The sequence below is a fragment of the Siphateles boraxobius genome, unplaced genomic scaffold, assembly GCF_051911475.1.
Source record: "Siphateles boraxobius isolate OS27281-9 unplaced genomic scaffold, OSU_SipBor_1 130, whole genome shotgun sequence".
In the NCBI taxonomy this organism is placed as follows: domain Eukaryota; kingdom Metazoa; phylum Chordata; class Actinopteri; order Cypriniformes; family Leuciscidae; genus Siphateles; species Siphateles boraxobius.
In genome coordinates this window covers 45,087,501-45,114,115 of record NW_027508734.1, presented here as the reverse complement: position 1 = coordinate 45,114,115, position 26,615 = coordinate 45,087,501, and the positions used below count along the sequence as shown (strand labels likewise).

The 26,615-nt window shown below is 39.0% G+C and overlaps 1 protein-coding gene across 14 annotated transcripts in view; it reads right to left on the bottom strand.

Moving 5' to 3' along the window:
• Nucleotides 1–26,615, bottom strand: part of LOC143737753 (nuclear factor 1 B-type-like) — a 116,838-nt gene that overhangs the window by 39,324 nt on the left and 50,899 nt on the right. For all 14 annotated transcript variants that reach the window (XM_077229605.1, XM_077229597.1, XM_077229596.1 and 11 more), the window contains exon 3: nt 330–383. In XM_077229605.1, coding sequence (XP_077085720.1) covers nt 330–383 — 54 coding nt within the window. The remainder of the gene's footprint in view (nt 1–329; nt 384–26,615) is intronic.

Genomic DNA, 26,615 nt, shown 5'->3' with positions numbered 1-26,615 from the left:
TTTTTAAAATAAAATGAAAAGTTTGTATTATTTTATAATTACTCTACATTTCTAGCTGATGAAATATTTAAGAAGTGATCATAACTCAAACTATTTGTAATCACAATTTTAAAATTCTTAGATATTTTTAGATTGTTCATGACTTTGGGAACCCTGAAACAATATAATGACAATTAAATAAACAACCATATAACATTGGTGTCATACAGGATTTATCTGTCTTTATGGGGTGTAATTATTATGGGTACACCAGCACCTGGCAATAGTTTACTTAAAACCCTTGACTGCAGATGTAGATTTATGTGCATTAATGTATTACGTTGACATACCTGGAGGGTTCTTGCCAGGCTCATTGTTGCTTGGACTTCCTGACTGTTGCGAGTCTGAAAACACAAATAAAGTTGTTGGATTAAAACACAAAACCCAGAAAGAACAGAAGGTGTAAAGATGACAGTACTGCACTTCACTGTAATTTATCATCCACTTGGCAGTGTTTTCCCATGTTTGTTTAGCTGTTATGGTTTTGTTGACATTAGGAAATGAGGAAAATTCAGAAAAATCAAAACAACACAAATACACAATATATAACCACAAACAATAGGATCCAAAAGACCACATATTTTACATTTTAGTCTGGAAACAAACTGAAATCTTTAGGATTTTACAACATGGAACATCTCTGGTATAAACTGAAAAATAATTATTTCAGTTTCTGCAAATTTGGGACTGATCATGTGTGAACTCTTTGTAAAAATGGTCAGATGCTCTTTGGATCATCACAAATCATGATGGAGAACATGATCATCAGGTTTTACACATCATGCAGCTCGATTAAAGCAAAGGCAACAAACCCAACACAAAGAAAGAATTTGGTACAGTAAACAGCCTGAAAATTAAAGTACAGTTTCTGGGTCCTGACAGGACAGGTCAGATGTGTGCAGTTACATGCTTGATTCCTTCAGTGAGGGGGAACGGGAGAAGAAAAGGGGAAGGAAAAAAGAAGGATGTAGAAACAGGTAAAGGCAAAGCTGAAACGTGCCTCAAAAGTAAAATGGAGATACAATACACACCCCACCTTGAAGAGCAAGAGCAAAGTAGAGGAGTAGGGGAGGAAAAGATAGAAAAATGAGAAGAATCCTGCCTGCCATTGATGTGTGCTTTAAATGTTACATGATTAATGATGTTACCTTACAAAACCTTTAGGAAGACCGTTCCTTGATCCTAAAGTGCTAATGATAGTGGCATGCATTATCCCAGTTTTTTCAGGAGCTCATTTAATAATCTGCTTATTTCAAGATCACAACAAGCAAACATATTTGGGATTCACTGATATAAAAATTCTGGACAATAGCAATACACTGATAAATATTTTCATGTTATGGCCGATGTTAAAATCCTATGCGATTATTTAATTAATAAAACACAATAAAATCAATAGATTTAAAGTGAATTTAGGTATTTCAACATTCTATTGTATAGTATGAAAATGCCTTTTTTTTACATAGATTACATTTAACTATGTTATTATATTAAATTAGATTATATTAAAAATAGATTTACTTAGATTGTTTTTCTTGTCATCTAACATTTATTTTAATATAAAATAGGATAAATGAGGTTGTGCAAATAAATATATAGTACAAGATGATCTATAGGCAAGGCAAGTTTATTTATATAGCGCATTTCATACTCAATGGTAATTCAAAGTGCTTTACATAGAAGAAATTAAAATAATCAAAAGAAATCAGAATAATTAAAACAGTTTAGAATAAAAGATAAAATACAGAATAATTAAAACAGTTTAGAAAAAAAATAGAAATAAAATACAGTACGAGCAGTTGGACGAACAGTGGTACAGTGCTCATTATATTCAATATGGATTGATAATAATAATAATAATAATAGTAATAATAATAAAGCAATCATATAGGCCAATAACCAATATAACACTAAAACATCCAACAAGCTTAAGCAATAAGGCATTGCTGTTTTGTTTTCCTAAAGGGGCACTAAAACTCCTTTTAGTTAACCGACCAACTCAACACTGATATCGGACAATGCAATTATGTGCCTAAATATTGGCTTTTAGTAAATAAAAAATGGGGGGAAAAAGAGAGAAAATGAGCTGGAACATTACTCTTGTTCCTTCCTAAGCTCCATTTCAGAAGTGAAAGTTAAAGAGGTAGGGTAAGAGATGGGAATAAATCCCACCCCCCTCAAAAATGACCATTAAACAGTGCTGCAAAAATGGAATGTTCTTGGCTTCAGTTCAACAATGACAAAAAAAGGGAGGGAACACCATATATTAAGAATAAAAAAGTCTGGAGAAAATTAAGATAGAGTGAGAGAAGAAAAATCCCCAGTCATGGTTTGTCCTGTGCATTTGTTAAACATTTTAAGAGTTATTTCTGCATTAATCTTCGACTATTTTTTTCCCACATAATAAATAACATCTTAAGTAGTGTTTGAATCATGAAGGTGTATTGAACCATTGGCCAACAGCTGAGTCTTTGATTGGACAGAAGCAGGTTGGCATTGTGACAGTGCCCGTTCCTATGCCAACTACCCTCCCCCTACAATTTACAAGCAAGTTATACACCATCCATCAGTCTGCTTAAAGACATCTCCTAGTATGCCGATGCTCCAAGAGAGAAAACAGAAACGGAGAGAGGTAAAGGAACAGTTTGCATCTCTAAGTACAATCTTGCATGGATGTTGAGTGATTAAACATAGGGCACATCAATTGAGCAGATGGCACACACTTTTAAACAGCTCTGATTTAGACAGTGCTACGGCCCACAATGACATAAAGAAACCTTGGCTAATTTCAGCAGGATATTCAATATTTTTGTAATACTGTAAATATAAAATAAAGTTTACGTTTTTCCATAATAAGTAGTACCACATCTACAAGCCCCAGCTCTTTTGTAAAGTTTAATATGGCATATCATACACTCACTGGCCACTTTATTAGGTACACCTGCTCGTCAATGCAAACATCTAATCATCCAATCATGGCAGCAACTCAATTAATTTAGGCATGTAGACAAGACGACAGGAAACTGAGGTTACAATTAGCACGGGTTCTTACTTGAGTATTGTTGCTGACCATGTATATCTCTTTATGACCAGTCTACCCATCCTCTGATGGCTATTCCAGCAAAATAACGCACCATGTCACAAAGCTCAAATGATCTCAAACTGGTTTCTTGAAGATAAGAATGAGTTCACTATACTCAAATGGCCTCCATAGTCACCAGGGTCCGGTTGCATAAACATAGCCATTACCTTAAGACAGTGTCTTGAGTTCTAGTATGACCCACTAGCAGTTAGTCTGGGAAAGTCAGTCTTACTTATCGGTATTAAATTAGGCCAATCTACTTTTTTATGTAACTGATTTAAAAAAGCTATGAACAGTCTAAAAGAAACAAATTTGATGTCTAACTTGTAAGACTAGTCTTATACCCCTTTTCCACCAAGGCAGAGCTGGTGCTTGTTCGGAGCCAGAGCCTAGTTTCAAATCGGTTCTTTGTTTTTAGGCCACCAAAGCACCAGCTCCGAACCAGTAAAAGTGGTTCTTAAGTAGCACCAAATCATTGCTGGTCTAGAAGTAAGAACCGCTTACGTCAGCGGCCGGGGGCGGGGTTACCGTGACCAACAAGACAAACACAAAACTTGTGACCGCCATTTTTTAAATAGCAGCTAATCGTGCTAATAGCAGCTCGGTTGTAATCTCCGTTAATGCAAGTTACGGCGAGCTGCACGAACGTGCTGGATTCGCCGTGTTTGGATACCGATGTAGGTTTGCAAAGCCATGAGCATAAATAGTAACGCAACGAATGCCATTGTTGATGGAAGGCTTGTTCGAGATGCATCGGAGCGGCATGGACTGATCGGAGCTGCGGGAGTGTTTGGAGAGCATACGACTCCTTCTGCTTTTGGATCGCTCTCGCAGTTCGAGATTCACAGTGCCGAACCATCTCGAAGAAGTCTGGTGTGTTTGTGTGTGCCGCGGTAGCGTTGCTGGGCAACATGAGATGTATACAGTGACGTAAGATCTGGCTCTGTGATGGCTCTCTAGCCTGTGGAAAGGCAAACCGGTTCTTTGAAAGCTCGTCAGTTGAACCAACTCCGAACCGGCACTAGCTCTAGCTCTGAACCAGCACCTGGTTCTTGTTGGTGGAAAAGGGGTATTAGAGGTTTATGCAACTGGCCCCAGATCTCAATCCAGTAAGCACATTTGTGATGTGGTGGAACGGAAGATTTGCATCATAAATCGTTTTTCTACCGTTGGGCCGAACAGTTCTAAAAAAGGTAAGGAACGGTTCCAGTTGTGTTTCCACTTGAACCTGGTACGGCATGATTACAAACCATTCTCGGCCCGCAATTCTCAGCACGGTTAGCTAACCATCCTGGTAGAATGCGTATAGTGATGTCGCCACTCAGGATTGGCCACTTGTCTGTTGCTTGGCTACCAGATTCTCTGTAGCTGATTAATCGAGCCATTTGAGCGACGTAACTAGGCCAGATCGGTACGGAATGGAATGGTTAAACAACGAGGAAGGTTTCGCTCGACAGTAGAAAAGTGGCTATACTGTAGGTGTACAGCCGACAAATCTGCAGATACTGAATAATGCCATCACAATCTCTGAGGAATGTTTCCAGCATTTTGTTGAATCTATGCCACAAAGAATTAAGGAAGTTCTGAAGGCAAAAGAGGGCCCTCCCAGAACACCTGTGTGTGTGTGTGTGTGTGTGTGTGTGTGTGTGTGTGTGTGTGTGTGTGTGTGTGTGTGTGTGTGTGTGTGTGTGTGTGTGTGTGTGTGTGTGTGTGTGTGTGTGTGTGTGTGTGTGTCTTTGCTTTACACATGGAGGGGCGTCTGAATAAGCAACCGATGGTTCGCTCTGAAAATAAATATCTATAAGCCACACATATAAACAGTTTGGCCAGGGCTGTGTATGTGTGCGCACGCTTGTGTATAAGAGAGAGACAGCTCCCAGAAACACTCTGAGCTCCTCCAAACACAACAACCCCTTGGCACCCAACAGCCCTGCCACTTGTTTAAACAAACAAACTGTCCGAGGAGAGAACATGGAAGAGAGAGGGAAGACTGAGGAGGGGAAAATGAATCTTTCCTTTCTTTGTGCAGTAACCCATGAGGAAAGTATGGTATAACTACTTCTCTTCTGAAGAAAATGTGGTCTGTTTGCCCATGCTAAACTCTTCGCCATAATGATAGGGTGCTCTTGAGTAGATGCTAGGGCATTGCAATGCAGTTTCGAAGGTCTTCTGAGTGGTATGTAGCATGTTAATATGCTGTTGCTAAGGAATTCCTAGTGATTGCTAGCACATTTCTAACTGCCGCCCTAAGAGTCCACTCCCAAGTCCAATGATGTTCTGCACTCTAAAACTCTCTGGGATTTTTAAACCGATTTTATAATTCGCCAGGTGAGAATTGAAAGTCTGATGGGTAAGAAAAGCAGTAGCAGAGTTCTCCTTAAAGGCTCTGACACACAGAGCCAACATCAACAAACTAGTGGCAACGAAAAACATCTGTGTTGTCGCTTTGTGTCGTCTGTGTTTGGGCCAAAAAAATCATTTTTGAATACACCACAAAGACTACAGCCAACGACCAACTAGCACGTATATTCTGCACCAGCGTAAAATAAATAATTCTCCATAACAGTAGGTGGCAGTAGTCTACGTTATTCAAAAAGGTAAACTAGGACAGTGGATTTTGAATATAAAACATGTTGTTCAGCTGGTCTTCACTTTCTTCATTCTGGCACCGATTCAACATGCCCAATTGGCCGAAAAGTCGCCGACGGTGAACTGACTAGTGCCAATGCTGCGGGACACTGCAAAAACTGGGCCGACAGACCCTCAATGATGGCATTGGCTGGTGGCCGACTGTCAGCTTGGTGTGTCACGACCATAAAAGGCCACACAATCTGAGCAATCTCATGTAACTTTATAGGGACAGTTCACCCCCCAAAAAATGTATTCTGTCAATATTCACTAACCCTCAAGTCATTCCAAACGTGTATGTCATTCTGTCTGCTGTGGAATATTAGATGAATTTTTTTTGTTTTTAAATGGCTCTCTTTTTTTTCTATACAATGGAAGTCAAAGGGCGCCAAGACATTATTCAAAAATAAAATCTTTGGAACGACATGAGGGTGAGTAAATGATGACAGAATTTTCATTTTATGGGTTAACTACTAATTTTAAGTTATGGGTTTGTTCCCTAACAATATAAGCAACAGTAATAGTGATGCTTTTCTTTGTGACTAAAATCTAAGATAAAGACATTCGATCTAGGATCATATCCAAATGAATAAAAGCAATATGAGCTCATTGTGGATTGCTTGAGCTTCATAAATACGGTGCCTTAATGTATCCTTGTGCCACCTTATCTACTGGATAGCATCCATACAGCTGTCACAATTATACCTTCAGCACTTCTGTCACCAGCAATGTAACGTAATGTTATTCTGCGGGAAGAATACCTCCAATACCTGAATCTGGGATCTATGAACCCAAACACACAAGCACACACACTTACACTTGGCTCCGTCCCCATGTAACCCAAGCAGCCTCGTCTTTGTTTTGAGCGTGGTTGAAAGCTATCACATACTTCAGCAACTTTAATTCACTGTATCACACCCCCACCCCGTGCACGCAAACGCACATACAAACAGACCTGCCGCATGCACACCGTCGACATTTCAGGAGGAGGCGTCTGGCAGCCATTTTAGAAAGCTGCACACATATACTGTTATGCTTGCCAAAGAAACCAGGCCCGAGCCAAGAACGCTCTCTCTCTCTTTTACTCTATCCTGAATCCTGAGCCAAGCAGAGGGAGTAAGAGCGAGAGAGAGAGAGCGAGAGCGAGAGCGAGAGAGAGAGAGGAGATATGCAGCAGAGAGAACCAGAGAGTTAGAAATATCTTCTAATTATGGGCAATCCTGGCCCAAATGTTTTGAACTGTACAGCTGCAATTGTGTAAATATTGTGTGTGACTGAATGACACCCAGCGATTGAGTGTGTGTGCTAGTCACTGACCCGCTCTTATGACCTCACGCTATGCCTGACATCAGCAAGCATACCCAAAAAGAGCACAGAGAAGGATCTTTGTGTATACTTATACTTCTACGCCTATCAACATTTCTCTTCTGTTTTTTTCTTAATGTTTACATCTTTAAATCAGTGTTTCAGATGCATATCTCTCACTACTTGTTTCACTTTTCCCTCTATTCATTATGGCAATTGTTGATAAATCACAGCTCTTTATCAAAGTTTGTTGTAACCCAAACATAGATATAGTGAGCAGCATGCCAGCTATAGAGAGAGAGAGTGAATGTCAGATGAGGCTTGTGTAAATGGGCATCTCTTCTCTGAAAGGACATCAGTATATGGGCTGAAGGTCATTTCATAGTGCAGTTAATATCACCTCACTTCTGTAAATTTAACCATTTAATTAACAAATATCAACTCAATGAAAATATTGAAATATAAAAATATGCCAATTATGAATGCTAAATATGCTAAAGTATTTTGTTAATCACTGCTACAATGATTAATGTTATGCTAAAATCTTATAAGCAAATAAATAAATAAACAAATAAATAGCTCAAATATTGATTATTGCAGAACATACTGGGATACTGAAGTCTGATTGGACTGCAAAACTGTACATTTAACTTTGACCCACTAATTTCCCACATATTTTTCTTAAAATATTTTAACATGTAATTTATTCCTGTGATGGCAAAGATGAATTTTCAGCAGTCATTGTTTCAGTCTTTTCAGTCAGTTTATGCTGATCTGGTGTTCAATAAACATTTCTTATTATTATAATAGTGTAAACAGTTGTGCTTTTTTGTGGAAACTTGTGGATCATTTTTTTTTAGGATTCTTTGAGAAGTAGAAGCATTTATTTGAAATTGAAATATTTCGTAATATTGTAAATGTCCTTACTGCCACTCTGAGCCCAAACTTTTTGGTAGTGTATATTATACAAATTAATATTCATTTAAATATTTGTTTAAATATTCAAATATTTAGGTTAAGTTAATATAATATACTCACTGCTTAAATGGTTAAACATGGTTTGGTGATGTTGGTTTTCTGTATTGGACAATCTTTAGATCTCTAATTGGGCCAAAACTGTTTTTATTAAGGACTCTGATTAGATTACAACTCCAGTTTTCTTCTATGGAGTATCCTAAGGGACTGCATGTCACAGATCAGACTACACACAGACTGAGACAAAAACACTGACCCTCTCTGAGACACAATCTCTCCACACATACACAGATAGACAGGGTGTGAAAATGGGACTAATGCCTGAATGATAGACACTTACCATAAAAGACATACAAGCATATAGTGCAGACAATGGCTGAGACGCACACTGCATCACGCAGCGAGCACCGATGTACACATGTTCCCATGTCAGCACAACACTGAACCCAGGGTGGCTCATCAGTCACATTAAAAATGACTGGACCACTGTGACAGCACTATGTGTCTGTTTTTCACCTCAGTAACAAAGGAAGCCTATAGAGGGCACATCAAAAAACTCGCTCACAACTGCTCCGTCTGGCCTTGCAAACTTTAGTCACACGTTCGTTCCAAAGGGGCCTCAGATCCTAGTCGTCATAACACACATCAATAAGTTGACAAGTGTCAACCAAAACTCTCCAAAATCTCCCCCTGACAGCGTATCGCTTCTGCTCGTATTGTTGTGTGATTGGCCAAGTGAACGGTCCATTTGCATGAGTGAGCGTGGAGTTGTGGGATGCCACCGTCGGCCTGATCCATCCATAGCTGTGGCAAATGTCCAAGCCTTTTTGTAGCCGTCAGACGCGAGGAAAGGAGGAATGAAGAGAAAGAGGGAGGGAGGGATGAAGAGACTGAGACTATAGATTCAATTATGCATGCACATTTCCCCATTCATGGAGGCTTCTACGGATCAGGATGGGGGAGGCGGAAGAGGGGAACCAATGACATTTTGCCGTATGTAGCTCCTGTCGAGAGGAACACTAATGAGGTGACACTCAGTGGCTGGAGCCAAGCCAAAACAGTCCATTAACTCTGCACAAGTAGTTAAGAGGAGGAGAGATGGGGAGGGGAATGGATTGAGAGAGAGAGAGAGAGAGAGAGAGAGAGAGAGAGAGAGAGAGAGAGAGAGAGAGAGAGAGAGAGAGAGAGAGATATTATAGTATAGTGTGTGTGAAAATTAGCAATGTATGTGCAAAACTACATATTTTCAAAGTCGACAAAGTCTATGTGTGCAATGGAGGGTGTCTCGAGATTCAGGCTAAGAACAAACTATTTTCTTTCAGAAAGTGTTGTCTTACTCAGCGCAATAATTAACCTTTCACATGCTATACCGATAACAATTCTCAATGTTTTATCTTCAGACTACAACACAACACCTAAAGCAATATTGTATGCTTATTCTTTTAGTTGCATGCTCACCAGAGCACTGCTATCACAAGTTAAAGACTTGTAAAGTCAATATAGCATTGCTCACTTTTCTAAGCATGCATACTTGCTCACTCACAGTGTGAGAAGAAATCCTGTTCAACCACTTAATTATGCTTTCACTGTCAGGACATGTCATAATAAGTGTATCTTTCTTGTACACAATGTAAAGTTCCTCTCCTTTAAGCTATATTTACATAAAATAATTACAGTTCATGTCAAGAAATGCCAAATTCAGTTATGGAGCAGGAATGTTAGAAATGAGCTCCATCAATTATTCTGTAGCTGAACTGACTTCAGCTGAACAACAGCCAAAATGCATTTTCCTGTTATCACTGTAAAGCTTCTTTGAAACAATCAGTATCATATAAAGTGCTATATAAATAAAGGTTCAGTTTAAGATAGCAGTCTAGGTGAAGTGGTGATTTGCATATTGTAGCACTAGAGTAGGTTAGTCAGAATCTACACCAGCATGCCTAAGGTTGTCTAAGTGGTGTCCGCAAAATAATATAGAATTCATAGACAATTGGAAAAGTTTTTGGGGCAAACCTGACCTGTTGAAAAGAGATGGTATTCATCCCTCATGGGATGGTGCTGCTCTTCTCGCTAGTATTTGGCTCATATCTCATAGAGATAAAACATGACATTCTGGGGCTCAGGTCAGGAAGCAGACAAACTGGCTAAACCGACCGTCTGCTAGCGGCCTCACATCACCAAGGTCAGATAAATCCCATCACATAGAGCCTCTTTCACCTAGATATCATCATATAGAGACTGTGTCTGTTCCCCGAATTTGGAAATCCAAAAAACGTCCAAACCCATCTAAGGTTAAAAATGTAATTGATGTTCAACAAATAAAAAATAGATATAATACAGATGAGCGATAAAGCTTGGGTTGCTGAATATGCGATCCCTTACTTCAAAAGCGCTCATAGTTAATGATATGATTTCAGATTATAACGTAGATGTGCTGTTTATTTATGACAGAAACCTGGCTAAAAGCAGATGATTACATTACTTTAAATGAGTCCACCCCCCATGATTACTGTTATAAACATGAACCTTGCCTGAAAGGCAAAGGGGGAGGTGTTGCTGTAATTTATAGTAATATTTTCAAAACCACTAAAAAATCTAGTTTTAAATATACTTTTGAAGTGTTGGTGCTTAATGTAAAAATATATAATGTAAACGATAAAATCACGTTTGAGAATTCTGCTGGCAACTGTATACAGGCCACCAGGGAACCATAAAGATTTTATCAAAGAATTTGCTGACTTTCTTTCAGAATTAGTATTGACTGCAGATAAAGTACTAATTGTTGGTGATTGGAAATGGAAAAGATGCATTGGGATTGGCATTTAAAGACATTCTTAACGCTATTGGAGTTAGAAAACATGTGTCAGGACCTACTCATTGTCAAAATCATACTCTAGATCTAATATTATCACATGGAATCAATGTGGATGCCGTTGAAATTCTGCAGCAGAGCGACGACATCTCAGATCATTATCTAGTCTCATGTAAATTGCATTTAGCCAAGGCTGCAAAGCCAACTCCGTGTTACAAATATGTTAGACCTATCACTTCTGCCACTAAAGATTGCTTTATCAATAATCTTCGTAATCAGTTTCATTATCTCAGCATCCCAGATTGCTTAGCAGAACTTGATATTTGCAACAGAAACTTTTAACTCTCTCCTTTCCAGCACTTTAGACACAGTTGCTCCATAGTGCATAAAGAAGATTAAAGAAAATAGTCCAACGTCGTGGTACAACGAGCACTCCCCTCCCTTAAGAGAGCAGCCAGAAAAATGGAGCGCAACTGGAAGAAAACAAAACTAGAGGTATTTCGGATTTCATAGAAGGAGAGCTCGATTGCTTACAGAGAGACTTCAAAAGCTGCTGGATCTGCTTATTTTTCAACCCTATTAGAAGAAAATAAACATAATCCTAGGTATTTATTTGGAAAAGTGGCTACACTAACGAAAAAGAAAGCTTCAAGCCCAGAAGTTTCCATGAAACACAGCAGTAATGACTTTATGAACTTCTTCACTTATAAGATTGATAATATTAGGGACAAAATTATAACTATGCAACCGTCTAATACAGTATAGCATCAGGGAGTGCATTGTGGTCTCCCTGAGGTAAAATTTGATTCATTTGTTGCTATAGGAGAGGAAGAATTTTGCAAACTCGTTAATTCATCTAAATCGACAACATGTATGTTAGACCCTATACCGACTAAGCTAATGAAAGAGATGCTTCCAGAAGTCATAAGAAGTCTTCTTAACATCATTAATTGGTCTTTGTCTCTGGGAAACGTACCAAAAACCTTTAAGCTGGCTATGATTAAACCACTTGTTAAAAAAACGCAACTTGATCCTACAGAATTAGTCAATTACAGGCCGATCTCAAATCTACCTTTTCTATCAAAGATATTAGAAAAAGCAGTATCCTCACAACTGTGTTCCTTTCTTGAAAGAAATTATATCTGCGAGGATTTCCAGTCAGGATTTAGACAGTAAATGAAGAGATGTCTTATCGATCACAAGTTCAGTATGGCGTACCACAAGGCTCAGTTCTGGGACCGCTGCTGTTCACTCTGTACATGCTACCTTTAGGAGATATCATTAGGAAACATGGAATTAGCTTTCACTGTTATGCTGATGATACTCAGCTCTATATTTCTTCAAAACCTAACGAAACTCACCAATTCACAAAATTATCGGAATGCATAGTTGATATAAAAAATTGGATGACTAGTAATATCCTACTACTAAATTCTGAAAAAACAGAGATTATAATTATTGGACAAAAACCTTCCATACGTAATAACCTAGAATACTGTCTAACACTTGATGGCTGCTCTGTTAAGTCTTCGTCGTCAGTTAGGAACCTGGGTGTGCTCTTTGATACCAATCTTTCATTTGAAAGTCACGTGTCTAGTCTCTGTAAAACCGCATTTTTCCATCTTGAAAATATATCTTAATTACGTCATATGCTCTCATTGACAAATGCGGAACAACTAGTTCATGCGTTCATGACATCAAGGTCATGAAGATTATTGTAATGCTCTACTGGGTGGTTGCCCTGTACGCTTAATAAACAAACTACAGCTAGTTCAAAATGCAGCAGCTCGAGTTCTTACCAGAACCAGGAAGTATGACCATATTAGCCCGGTTCTGTCAACACTGCATTGGCTCCCTATTAAACATCGTATACATTTTTTAATATTGCTGATTACTTACAAAGCACTAAATGGTTTAGCTCCGCAGTACTTGAGTGAGCTCTTAATGCATTATAGTCCTTCATGTATATTGCGATCTCAAAGTTCCGGCCAGTTGATAATACCTAGAATATCAAAATCGACTGCTGGTGGTAGATCCTTTTCCTATTTAGCACCAAAACTTTGGAATAATCTTCCTAACATTGTCCGGGAAGCAGACACAGTCTGTCAGTTCAAAGCTAGACTAAAAACACATCTCTTTGACCTAGCATTCACATAATACATTATCGACTTCTATAATTCAATATTAGGCTGCATAGATTATGTCAGCCATAACTGGGAACACTTCCCTTAAATCCTGATGTACTCGTTACATCATCAGAAGAATGGCATCTATGCTAATTTTAGTGTCTTTGTTTATCCCGAGGTTTTCCCGCAGCCTGCCGGATCCAGATGTTTCCAGATCTGTTGAAGGACCTTCACCTGGACCCGATGGCAATGCAGTGCTGAAGTGCCAACTAGCCTCTCCCTATGGAGGATCCCTATACCACTCTACAGATAAAGCATTGTGAAATTTTTCGGTTTGCGTACCTACCCGAGGTGATAACATAAAATAAAATTCTGCATCAAAATTTATAGACAAGTGGTTTGTTTAGGCATGGTTTGTAAGGAATTACAAACCTGCGCACATATATTCAAACGCACATAACTATAGAATCAATTCTTAATATGCATGTGAACGCCATCAGCGTCTATCATAGGTTCACATTTAAAGTCTGTTTAGAGAGAACGGTGTCATCTTAGCGGCCTCTAATTTAATAACAAGTGATAATTTAGACGGAAGTGAATCAATCAAAACTAACTTTAGCTGGAAAAAACATTTTTCAAGAACCACTATAAAACCAAACCAATCTCTCTTACCTTAAATTATATGTTTATCTCTGTAAAGCTGCTTTGAAACAATCTACATTGTTAAAAGCGCTATATAAATGAGGATGACTTGACTTGACTAAGGGCAGATTTTATGCTGTATTTTGTAAAGTAATGGAAAAATATGAACTAATATTGTTTCTTTATGGTTGACAATGATACCAATTCTTTACAATGATACCAATCATTTATAAGCATATATTTTTAAGTTACTTAAGGTTACCATCATGTATCAAACCCAATATTCAAGAACCGACTGCTAATGAAAAAATTAAGTGTGAATATTCGTAAAGAAAAATGGTAAAGAAAATTGGTAAAGATAGTGTCTTGCTAACACAAACCCAATTACTATGTACTGATTGCGTTGGCTGGAAGCCAAATTGGTTACCTTAAAAATCAGTTGCAACTTTGATCGCTTGATCACTGACATTCAAGTTCCACAAACTCATCATCTTACATTGCATAAGGGGTCGCAGACAATATAAGCATATACAAATTTACACTTTTAAAATCAATGGAAAAGCTTATCATCCAAGTATTTTTAGCTTACGATTTTCAAAATACTATGATCCAGGTCGTCTATCCATACTATCATCCAATACTAATCTCAGATACTATTTAGGATGGACAATTCGTAAATTGTGATGCAGAATGGAAAAGCCTACAGATCAGAATCCCATATGCAACTGTATTTCCTTCAGCTGCAAGACATCACAGTGCCAAACTCAGTTTAAAGCCAAGCTTCCATTTGTGGTGAGGGCCAATGGGGTGTCAGCTCAAGCATGAGGAGGCGGGGCAATGTGCCAGCACAGTAGAGTAGTAGTACCCAAGTATGGCCTCACTCCAGCTGGGCCAGAGGCTGCAGACAGCTACTGTTTAGCACCCATATACACATACACACACACACAACACACACACACACACACACACACACCCACACACAACCTAATTAGGATGTTGAGGGAATTATTGGATCATATAATGCCACATCTAAGACGAAATATTGGCCTGAAACAGACAAAGGAACAAAGCACCCACTCATTTAGACAGCTCCACTGGCACACACTTCTGGAACAAGATGGGGGGGGGCACTGAGTTTAATGTGTCATTACAAACATAAAAACTGACTCCCAACATAGCCAACAGATGTCTGAGCACTTTTAAAGTGCTATGACACCACTAATTTCAGTGCACACAGAAAAAATAAAACTCAGCCAGGGCTAAAATAGATGCTGCAGGTGTCTATCAGTGCAACAGCACTCTGTTACCTGTAAAATGCTCTTGGCATTCTGTGCCTTGTCTCACCTTCATAAATTCCTGAATTATGAGTCCTTGCTAGTCTAGTCAGATAGTTTTTGAATTAATGGGCAACATGATTCTGGTGTTCGAAGCCAATATAATTTGAGGGATAGAATTCAGAAAAGAAAATGTATCAAGAATTAGCCGGCTGTGTCTATAAAAGGTGAGTCCTTGACAATAAGTAATCCCACCAAGTTAATCATGTCATCTATTGTTTTGAATTGATTTTTCAATTCAAGATTTGAATTGTTTTTCATTAATATGCCTCATCATGATATCCCGGTTTTCTCTGCATTAGTCTTCAGATAGTGACGCCTCAATCTATCAGAAGTGGATCAGAGAGAGCAGATCTCCTTGCAGCAGATGTTGATTTTCATTTCCACCTTAGAAGACAGTCCCTCTCCTGGACCCGCTCTATTCCAAACACTCTCCTGCCTTCTATCAGGTATCAATCGCTCTTACCTCTACATCATGCAGTTATTGATATGTATCTGAACCTTCTATGGCAAGGGTGTCCAATTCTGTTCCTGGAGGGCCAACATCCTGCAGAGTTTAGCTCCAATCTGCCCCAACTCACCAGCCAGGGAGTTTTTAGTAATCGTGAAGACCTCAATTATATGGTTCAGGTGTGTTTAATTAGGGTTGAAGCTAAACTCTGCAAGATAGTGGCCTTCCAGGAGCAGGATTGGACACATCTGCTCTATGGTGGCCATTGCTGAAAATGTTTACATATTTAAAGTAAAACATGTCTGAACATCACTGAATCAATGCTCTAGAGCCTCTTTTGACATACGGTCCAAGAAGAGCCTGAGCTAAAACTCTTAAGATTTTTAAAGATGTTAATCTTATTTCCAAGCTACATGTATGTATAGGGGACTAAAGAGATTACTGTGATTAGCATGTAGACATGATGTTGTCCAACTGTATGTTTCTCCTGGAAATTGGCCCCCACAGCCATGAGTTTTTGTTTTCTGGGATAATTATGTCATTCAGCTTCTTGATAAAGTTGTCATATTTACAACAAAAAGCAACAAAAAAAAGTTTCCTTTTTTTGGCAAATGTAGCAAGTGTGTGAAACAGCTTGCAGAGGCAGGATGGTGTTCCCTTGACAAAGACTTTCCTTTGAAGTGTGTCAAAAAGACAGCAGTTGATGATTAATACAAGCGGCTGTCCTTTCACTCTGAAGAGCGCACACGACCGCTGCAAGGTCAACAAACAGGCCAATTGACATGTCTTGCCGCAGAAACTGTCCAACTGCCTCAAAGAACTCCAGCTAGCCCACCACAAGGGAGTGATGCAACCCATAATTCACGTGGCAGAATCCCTCGTCCCTGGCAGATGCTCAGGCAGGCAAATCCTCCATGTGCTTTTTTGGCTTGCCGGGGTGGCCTTGGGCTTCAACAGTAACATGTGGTTTGGCTCCAGTGCTCAGTTTATACGGCCGATTGTAAGAGGAGGAACCGCTAAATGAATTTCAGATTCTGTTGTTCTAAAACCATAAACAATTTTACACAAAACCTGGCATTAAGAAATGGGGTCCTGGCGCAAAATGAGAAATGCTTCCAATAACAAACAGCTTTGTCTTCATTCTTCCGTAACCTGTAAATCTCTCCTAAAAAAAAAATGACTCATCTAATTGTAGTGAAATGGACGTCTTACTGAAAATATGTTCAGTAGATTATTTGACAGTGCCATTTGAGAAATTTCAAAAAGAAAAGATTGTGCATTAATACCATGTGCCGTCTGTTTATTTTAATACCTTAAAGATATCGTCTTTTAGGTTATTGCAATTCTAAGCAAACATTCAAAGGATAAAAGTAGGTCTTGTGAAGAAGATACAAGACCATCAAGAAGTGCAAAGAGTGTCACTTTTTTTTATAAATCATATGTGGTCTATAGAATAAGAGTTACGGCAGGCATTCCTGCACAGTGTGACAACAACCACCCTCCCTCGCTTTAGGGGCTAGAATGCAAAAGGTCTTTGTGTGCGGTTCCGTTTTTTTGGGGCAGGCTGCCAAAACACTAAAATGATATGAAGAACAATGCCAAGCTGTCATGCAGCTAAATTCAGAGGAGGCCTGATAATTTGCCTTCACCTGCAAAGGTGGCATTTCTTAACAAACCTCCTAGTAGACACACTTTAAAGGTAAAAGAAGCTGAGGAAGGCTTAGGAGAAAGGCGGGAGGGTGCAAGCCAGCTTTGGGAGGCCTGAGATGTTAGTTCACTGTTTTTGTTCTCTTGACCTCAAATGGCAAGTTCACATGTTAATCACATAAGAGCTCTTTTGTGCAAAAGATGTAGCCTCTCCTTCATAAGAATGAAGTGGCGGATGGAACTCTTAGTCCCAACAGTTAGCTTTTCCAAGAGCCAACTCAGGAATTTCCCGTCCGGCATTATTTCTTCTCACGTTGTTTTTTTCTGCCACTTCCTCTGTTCTTTGCAACTGTCTACTTGACCTAACCTCAGGGGACTTTTTTGCCTTAACAGCTAAACCTGTCACCTTCCATCGTCCGAGTTTCTGTTTATTAACAACGGCGATCAATGGGTCAAAGGTGAGCACGTCGTCACACAAGGGAAGTGACGTACGCTTCTCATGCATAGCTCAGAAAGACAAACAACATGAAGGAGAGTGGGGCCTTCTTGTTTGTGTTTTGTGGGACAAGTTTCTCAGAGGCAAGACTTAAGGAAATAAGTGAAGGAAGGGAAGGAGAAGGAAGAAGAGGAAAACAACAATTTACTCTCACTGTACGTGATGTGATCTAGTTTTTAAACACAAAGCAACCACCCCTCCAGCACACCCCTGAAGACCTTCAGTGCACAAACACATTGCCACTGTTCTAGACAACACACATATTGTTTCCATTCAGTCACTGCTGCACGTTGGGAGATCATGGCTAAGAGGCACACCCTGTCTCTTTACCTCAAGAAGAATTCTAAGGACCAGAACAATTTTAAGCTCTTTTTACAGCCCAGGTATGCTACCATCGTGAGCATTAATTATTATTGCCTGCAGCAATTTTCCATCGTCTGAGGAAAAACCCAGCTATATTTTTACTGCCCTTTTTTTCTGCCCTGTATGGCGCTGCCATAAACATGTAAACGTTTGATCATCTACCTTTTCATTTCACTATAGAGTAAAACTGCAAACTGCACAAACATGTTGACATGGTCAGGGTTGGATACATAATTTTAGCGTTAATATAATTATACAATGCTATAAGGTAAAGATGCTTCCCAATCACAATATAAAATATAATGCCTTGCTCAAAGTATCAATTATAATCCAGAAATCAAATGCATGTTCATAGATGTGAAGTTAAGATTATGTACGAATCACATTTTTTACTTTATTTTATTTTTTTGCTCCAGTGGATGCGTTTTACTAAATGTTCATAACTATCTTTAGTTTGTGGCGACATTAATAAATCTGTTGACCAAACCAAGAACGAACAGTTTTACAAAGACAGCGGCAAGTTCTCTAACTAATCATGCTTTCCTAACTTATAATGTGTGGGAATACACGGTCCATTTGTTTCTAACCAATTAGCATGGCTTTTGTTAACAGAAATAGATGGTAACCAATGTAAGCATCAACAGTCCAGAAATGTGTTTTCCTCAAAATAAATCTCGTTGCATTACAACACTAGAGGCCTATGCTAAAGTGATACTCCCCTAGCACTTGGATAAGCTTCCCTGCCAATGCTTCAAAATTGTATCTGCACCGGGCCTGGATATTCCAATGCATAATGGGAACTGGAGAGGATATCAAAAAGCCACAATTTGATCGGACACACTAATCCACACTCTTAGCAACTGTTTGCATGTGTGTATGCCCCCAACCTTCAATACTGGACTACTTTTCTAAGAGAGGGACTTTTTCCAAATGCTCTCTAGAATTAAGGTCAATCTTATTGCTGACAACAGTGGCAGGCGTAAGGCAGCAGGGCTTCGGCCGCAGTCCCAGGTGGTTGGCAGAGGTGCTGCAATATTTCCCATCTGTGGCCCCAATCCAAGCCACTCGAGTTTGGCATACCTCACCTGGAACACCCCAAGCTTTCATTTGTAAACATTCTCTATGGCAAACCAAGGTGGCCATATTTTCAAACCGCTAAAAGTACAGTAAAACAGATCCGCCACAACGCAAAAGCAGAGACAGAAGAAAACGATGGGGGAAGGGCCTTTATATAAGCGTTTCATGCTGAGCGCACCAAAAGCAGGGCATGCAAGGTGTTTTTTTAATAATGTGAAGGAATTACACAGATTGTATGTCATCATATGGAATTCCTTTTACACATAATGCATTTCCTTCATGGAGACAGTCTGTGAGAGGCCATATAGCATGTCTACAGGGAGAACTTTTTAGGGCAGAGAAAAAACTCCAGTGACTTTCAGTGCACGTGGGGTGGGGGTGGGGGCCTCCAGCAGGGGCGGTCTCTACTCGCTGAAGAGAAATATGCCATATGCACTCGTTGAACTGGGGCCTGTGCAGGCTCCTCTCAAGGTTATTAGAAAATCCTGCACACAGAGTAGCCAGTGCAAAAACAAAAAGTGCAGAAGTGAACTTCAAGAAAGTTGTACCACGGTTTGTGACTTGCTGGGAACTTTCAAATAGTTCAATACAGTCAAACAAACATTTCTATGAGGATTTGCATAGAATTAATTATTCACTTAGTTTGTTGTATTGGACACCTCGTAATGGCAGTGATTTGTATCTGCCCCAGATAGCAGAGCTGCTGCCTTTGACACTGAGCTTCCTTCCCCTTCAAAGCGGCAAGCGCCGGGGCTGTGCATCCGCTGCCGCACCCCTGGGCCCTCGTCCACACAAAGGTAGGAAACGACAGCCACAGCGGTTCGCATTGTGACCAGGTCTCTAAATCACATCTTGTTTCATACACGTTTCAAAGGAGAAAATTATAAATACAACAGTGGCTTGTATAAGTTTCAGCCCACAGTCATTTGAGCACTCTAAAAAACCAGGCAACTAATTGAGTAACGCCATGGCTTATTGCGGTGGCATTGAGTTACAGTCGGCTGTAAACAAAGACAGCAGATCTACAGAAAAAAAAGTCTCTAAAAAAAGTAAATGGATACTATCAGGGATAAGACAGCAGAATCACAGACAAATTCAGACAGTGCTACACGTACAGGGTGTGCACCAGCTGAAAGTTTATTAAGGATTAATCATTGGTTAAAACATAAATGTCTAAAATAAGAGAATGTGTCACAGTAGAAATCGTTTGATGATATTCCCAGCTTACATGTATTGGTAAGCAGGAAAGTATATGAACTGTTGGGGGATTTCTGTCAGCCTGCTCTCATTAGGGGGTGGTTAACCTGTCAACATTCCTCTCGTGGTCTGAATAGAGGCCTACCTCGATAGGCAGTAAATAAACAAGCAGGTAGATGAATTGGTTCCTTTGCATTAACAGACCATTAGCACCTCGTAAAGAACCTATTTTCTGTTTTACTACAGATTAACCCCCGTCTTCATAAAACCAGGCCCAGGAACTCATCTGCCGCAGGTATCTAGACCTCAAAGTGGGAGAAGGGCTTGCTGACAACAGCTTAAGGAATCTCTGGTCTCTCCAGAACTAAAGACACTAAAAGAGTTTGACGTGACATGAAGGGTCATTTGTCTTTACTCATTCATGGATCATGCAATTACACCATGCCGTAAATTCTTGTACGGAGCAGAACGATAGAGAAGTCAGAACTCCAGGTCCCAGGTACAGGTCTTTGGCTCACATTGTCTTGAGGTAAGAGCACACAACTGAAAGAAGCTGCTGCCTTTCAGGTGCCTTTATCAGAGACTGTAAAGTAGAAGATACACTAGGTCATAAATATGATGACATAACACAAAGGCATTCCATTCCAATACAGTAAAGGAACCTCAGTCTGCAACACAGAAGCGAATATGGATTAGATGTCACGGGTGAATGTTTACACAAATTGGTCAATTTCACAAGAGAGCCTTCTTTTGAAGGCAATGTGGGTGACTGCTAGCTCCTTGGATTACCTCTGGTTTTATTAACTGTCCTGGCTGCTCTTTGACAAATTTGCCATTGTTATTAAACGTTCTTGAGTGCTTTCGCTGAAAGGGGAGGGTTGAAACAAAGGCAATAACTAATCTTTTTTTATTGGAAGTTGTAATCACTCCATTCGCTGGGCTGACTGATAATATGCCACTAACAGAACTTACAAAACACTCCCAACTACCTGAAGTGGACAGGCTTAATGACAAACCAGCCAAACTTGATGGAACATTTCAGCAAGTAAACGATTTGCCATCACCTTATTTAACCTTGGCAGCTGCAACTTAAGCTCAGTGGAAGACGTCTGGAGTGTTAACCCTTAGTGCACATGAGGTAAAATCCCTGAGCTGCTGTATACTCTAATCAGCACTTCATAAAAGCCTGGCCTGGGTTATGGGAATGAGCACTGAGTGCTTAAAAAGACCAAAATAGTTTCATTTAAAAAACATGACAACAGGATTTGAAATAGTGATAACCAGTACTCCATAGAGCTCTTCTAAAGATTTTTTTTTTGTGTGTGCAAATAACAGAAAAATGACTTTAGCAGATAAGTCACATCCCCCAGAGTAGTCAACAGGTATTGAGCAGCCTCCAACACTGTACACATTTTATCTATTTTTTTTTATCTGGTGGTATTTGGCCTGTGACATATTAATGGTTTCCTGTCATGTTGAAAAGTGACAGTGGTAGCAAAAACATTTTATGCTGAGCTGTATATTTTTGACCTCCCTGTGTCCCCTCTGCTGGGTCTCTAACCATACACCTGCACAACATAGATAACTTTGTTTTCTTTTCAACTAGGGCTGCTGCTATCAATTATTCATTATTCAATAAATTAGATAAAGAAAAACACTTTACTGCTGTGTATATCTTTGTCTGAGGTGACTGTATAACTTGAAGTTACATTATTAGGTTTGGGGGTGGGCAAAATACCGGTAGACACTATAAACCAGAAGAAATTCTCCTTATATTCAGGGCAGTCTTATATTTAGAACAATATGGTAATATCGCCCATCTCTAAAAGGGCCAAACTAAATAGGGCTCAAACACTTCTAAAGGTTGTACATTGTCCTGTCTCCTTTCCTGTAACTCAGCCACACTCACAATAAATTAAAAGAGACAATGTTTCCTTATAGTATTACAATGTCAAAGTTCTTTGTCAAAACAGGAGGTTTCACTGGTGCAAGAGGGTAATAAGAACCGTCCAGACTAACACTAACCTAACTCTCAAAAACTGTTGATCATGTCTAAATAGGACAAATTATAATGGAGGACATGAAAATCACTGCGCTAGGCTTGGTTTACATTCTGTCTTAGTGGTTTCTACTGTGTGGAAAGATAAGCATCACCCTTGCTTTATCTCTTCAGCAACACTCTATAGAAGACATAAACATTTGTGTAATCTGGCCTTTGAGGCCTCTGTTGGAAAAGGGGTGAAGGCATGCCATCAAGAAAAGAGGCCATTACAGTAGGCTCCACTCCAAGTTAATAAAAAAGGTCCACATTTAGAGCTATTTGTCTAAAAAAGTTAAATATTATAAAACTCTGGGATTTAACTCTGCTTATTCCACATCCTCTCCACAAAAACACAGTTTTAAAATGATGACCAACTCAGTAAGCATCATAGAGCACAAACAATGCTGTGCCTCTTTCAGGGGACGGGGGAATGAAAGAGCTCTCTGTTAAACCTGGCAGAGGACAGATGAGGTATGTATGTGAGATATGTCTACTCATTCAAGTGCAACGCCAAGCACAGCTCCCAATGTAATGCTTATTACAGTGCAACTGTACAAGTAATTTTCAAAAGCAATCAAATGTAATAAGCATTGTGACCGAAACTACAAAAGGGACAAAAATACTACGGAAACACACCTGGTAATGCTTTACAACCAGTTTTAGTGTTAATATTAGATTGATTCATTAAATGTTATTAACAATGAAAAGTAATATACTATTGTTGCTCATTGTTGAACAATAGTATTGCTTTCCATAGTATATTGGTTGAAATATTCTTTATGATATCAATCCACAATCTGACTGGAGATGCAGCGTGGAATCATAAATCACACCACATTCATTAATTTACCCCAACTGAGCCTGATTTCTCCATTTCTGTCACCTGATTTTGCCCGTCACCTTTGGCTGCCAGTTGGGGACACTTAATATTCTTAATAGTAATATTATTGATTTGACTGCACTGACACTGCTGGATGTATGAGAACAAAACATGAACTGGAATGAGCTGGATGACACCAGGGTCTTCTGCAGAGCTATAGCTGATTCAACTTAGTCAATGTTGCAAAATGTGCCAATTATGAAACTTTTATTGAGCTGAACTGAATCAACATTGAAATGACCCAGAGTGAATAACAACACTATTGTATACTGTAGAGCTGTTTATAGCTGAACTTAACTCAATTCACAACATTTATTTCAATTATTGAACTGAATTCACAACATTTATTTCAATTATTGAACTGAATTGTATCAACACTATTGATAATGAATAATGGCACTATTGTCTTTTTTTAGAGCTGCTTTACAGAAGAATTGAAGTTGTTTGAATCATTAATCATTATCTTACTGTTTAACACTGTAAATCTGCTTTAAAACAATATGTATTGTAAAAAGGTGTATGTGTTATGTGTATGTATAACGCATCCCTGAAGTCTCAGCCTAATCAGCCCTGTGAAGGCCTCATGGACACCTCAACAAACTCCTCTCCATACCGGCGTGATGACTCAGACCCCAACCAGATGGAACTGGATAAATATTGTGAATTTTCTGATCCAGTCTGACTTCTGACCTGTAATGCTGCCTGAATCATAATCATACAGTTCGTTCGTTGAATAACATGAATAAATTCTGTAAAGGTATTGTTTATTGTTAGTTCATAATACCTGATGCATTTACTAACTTTAACAAATTAAACCGTATTATTTTTGTTACCGCAGAACTTTTATACAACAATGCTGTGATTACCTGCAGCACTTGGCCAACGGAATAATGTTGTTTAATTATGTCATGCATGTTTCGCATGTCCTACAACAGATCACATTTTGCCAGCATAAACACAACTGACTCCTAACCAAATTCCTGAGTATGTGTATGCTGTCTAACATAAGACAGCAATAGTGCTTCATGGGGCTAAATAAGTCACCATGTTCCCAATCATCTCATTACCAACAGCGCGAGCGCAGCCAAGAATCACATCATGCACACTGTAGTCTATGTAATGCAATAACTTGAACTAATAGGTTCAGTACATGCTCTTCTAAATGCTGGGTCTTATTGGGTACAGATAATAAGAGACCACTAAAAAATGCTAAAAAGAAAAAGAAAAAAGCCAGATGAATCAGATTTCGTATACAGTAGAAGCTAATCCTACATTCCTCCCCTTATGTAACAAAAATATATGGGAATATACTGCAAAATACAATGCAATATATTACATAAAACATTTCCATGTATAGGAAACTACTGCTTATATTTTTCAACATACTGTACTATATGCATTAACCATGTATGGCTATATTTTGATATAAAAATATTTAGAAATTAAGACAAAAATAGCATTCCATGTAATATTCATAAATTTGTATCCTTTATAAATGCACATATATTGCACATACATGTTCCCATATAAATGTGAAAGTATGTACATACATATTTACACACATATATACACATTAACGGAATGAGTTACAGCAGATTTCTACAGTAGTTCAAAGAATGCTTTGCTTCTGACTGTTAAAGGAGAGTTTCTGGTGTGTCTGAGATTTTGGGGTTACCATTGTGCTGAAGAGTAGAGCCTGTGGTTAGGTTGACGATTGCCCAAACACCATTAAGACTATATGTTACTTTATTTAAAAAGTAATGGCTGTGCAAACTTCTGCACAGTGAGAAGTCTCTTTGCAAAATACTTTAGTACATGCAGGTCTACTTGCACTACTGTACACAACCAGTGCCTTGTCTTGTAAACATGAGTAAGTGGATGTTTGTTGGAGTATTTAGTTCGTTGTCCCACATGGTACCAACAATAAAAAGAGAGGGCAGAAAGAGTTAAACACTAGGAGTCTCTGAAGCTTGACAGTCATGTATACAGTGCAGCTTATAGCTATTCAGCAGGTGACTCTCAACCCTAGAGCCTGGTATGCAGCTCATTTCCTGATTACAAGTACATGCAAGTGAAGCTGTAGGAGAAAGAAAGGTTGAGTGAAATGGCGGGAGAGCAGTGTTTGGTTAGTGGCGGTATACATTAGCTTAGCTTTCAGTGCTTTAAAAGAACACTGGTACCAACCCCTCTGGACACACATCCCAGCGGAGCTAGTGGGATTGAACGGCTTTAAGAATAAACACAAGTTTTACAATAGACTCTTTAGGAGTCAAATATAGGTGTGGTCACTATTTTGCAGATCACGGAAACGGAACTTAAACCTAACTGGAAGACTTGTATAATTGGGCTAGTATTAGGATCATCTGGCCCTGATCTCACACATTTCTTTTCTGTGGTAAAATATGAATTGCAAGGGTTTGAAACCGAATGCAAGAGGCATTTAATATTTTTTAAAATGCAGTGTTACAGTTGATCCATGTACCATACAGGTCCAGTATTGTATTCTGTATTGTAAAAGTACTACTGTGTCTTTCCATGTCCTCCTCTCTGCTTTTAATTTGAAGCCTGGAAAGCCATTTTTGCGGTTGGCTGAAGCATATGGTGTGTGGTAGCGTGTGGGTTCCACGCTCGGGTGAGAGGAGAAGATTGTGAGATTTATTTCTGCAAAGTTACAACAATAGCGCTGGTTTATATTAGTGCCGGATTTCAGCAGAACAGCATCAGCCACCAGAACATGAGACGTGTATCCCCTGCGTAAGGGTCACACATCACTGGGCCACATGTTAAACATATAGTGGAAATAAGGATCTAGTAAAAACAATTATAATAATAATAATTGCAAATTTCACTGAGGTTTATTGTTAGCTTAACTGGTAAAAATACAACAGACTTTTTACACTATTGCTAGTTCCTTGTCTGAGCTTAGAGATACACAAAATATTAGGTTATCCTAGAACTACTGGCCAACATTTTTGTGTTCTTTTTAACTCTGATTTGTTAGTTCTTCTTATTAGGCCAAAACTGGAAGTAGATAATATCAAGTCTTATCGTTTCCAATTTAAATAGTGTACTTTTTTCTGGAGCAGTACAGATTTATTATTTAAAGTTGTGATAAAACCGAAGTAGAGACAAATTTTCTTCTGTATCGTGATGAACATCCAAATGAAACGGATTATCGAAGAAAAAAAAACAATCACGGTATAAATTATTGATCTGTCTGACAAGGAATATTCCTGATCATTACTTCTTCTCCCACACTTTCTGTGACATAACTGCAAACCACCTTCATTATGCAACGACAAACCTGTTCCTGTTCCTATTACTCAAATTAGACCATCAGAGCAATTTTCGCTCAAATAAGGAGTGTAATTACTATCCTTTATATCTGAAACATGTTCTCTGCATCACATGCCTTTTCACCTATGTTCAGACTGTGGTTGACTGCTTGTAGAGCTTATACTGTAGGTTGCTTTTGATTGGCTTCTCCTTTATCAATCCCCCTTGTGAGCTAATCTCTCTT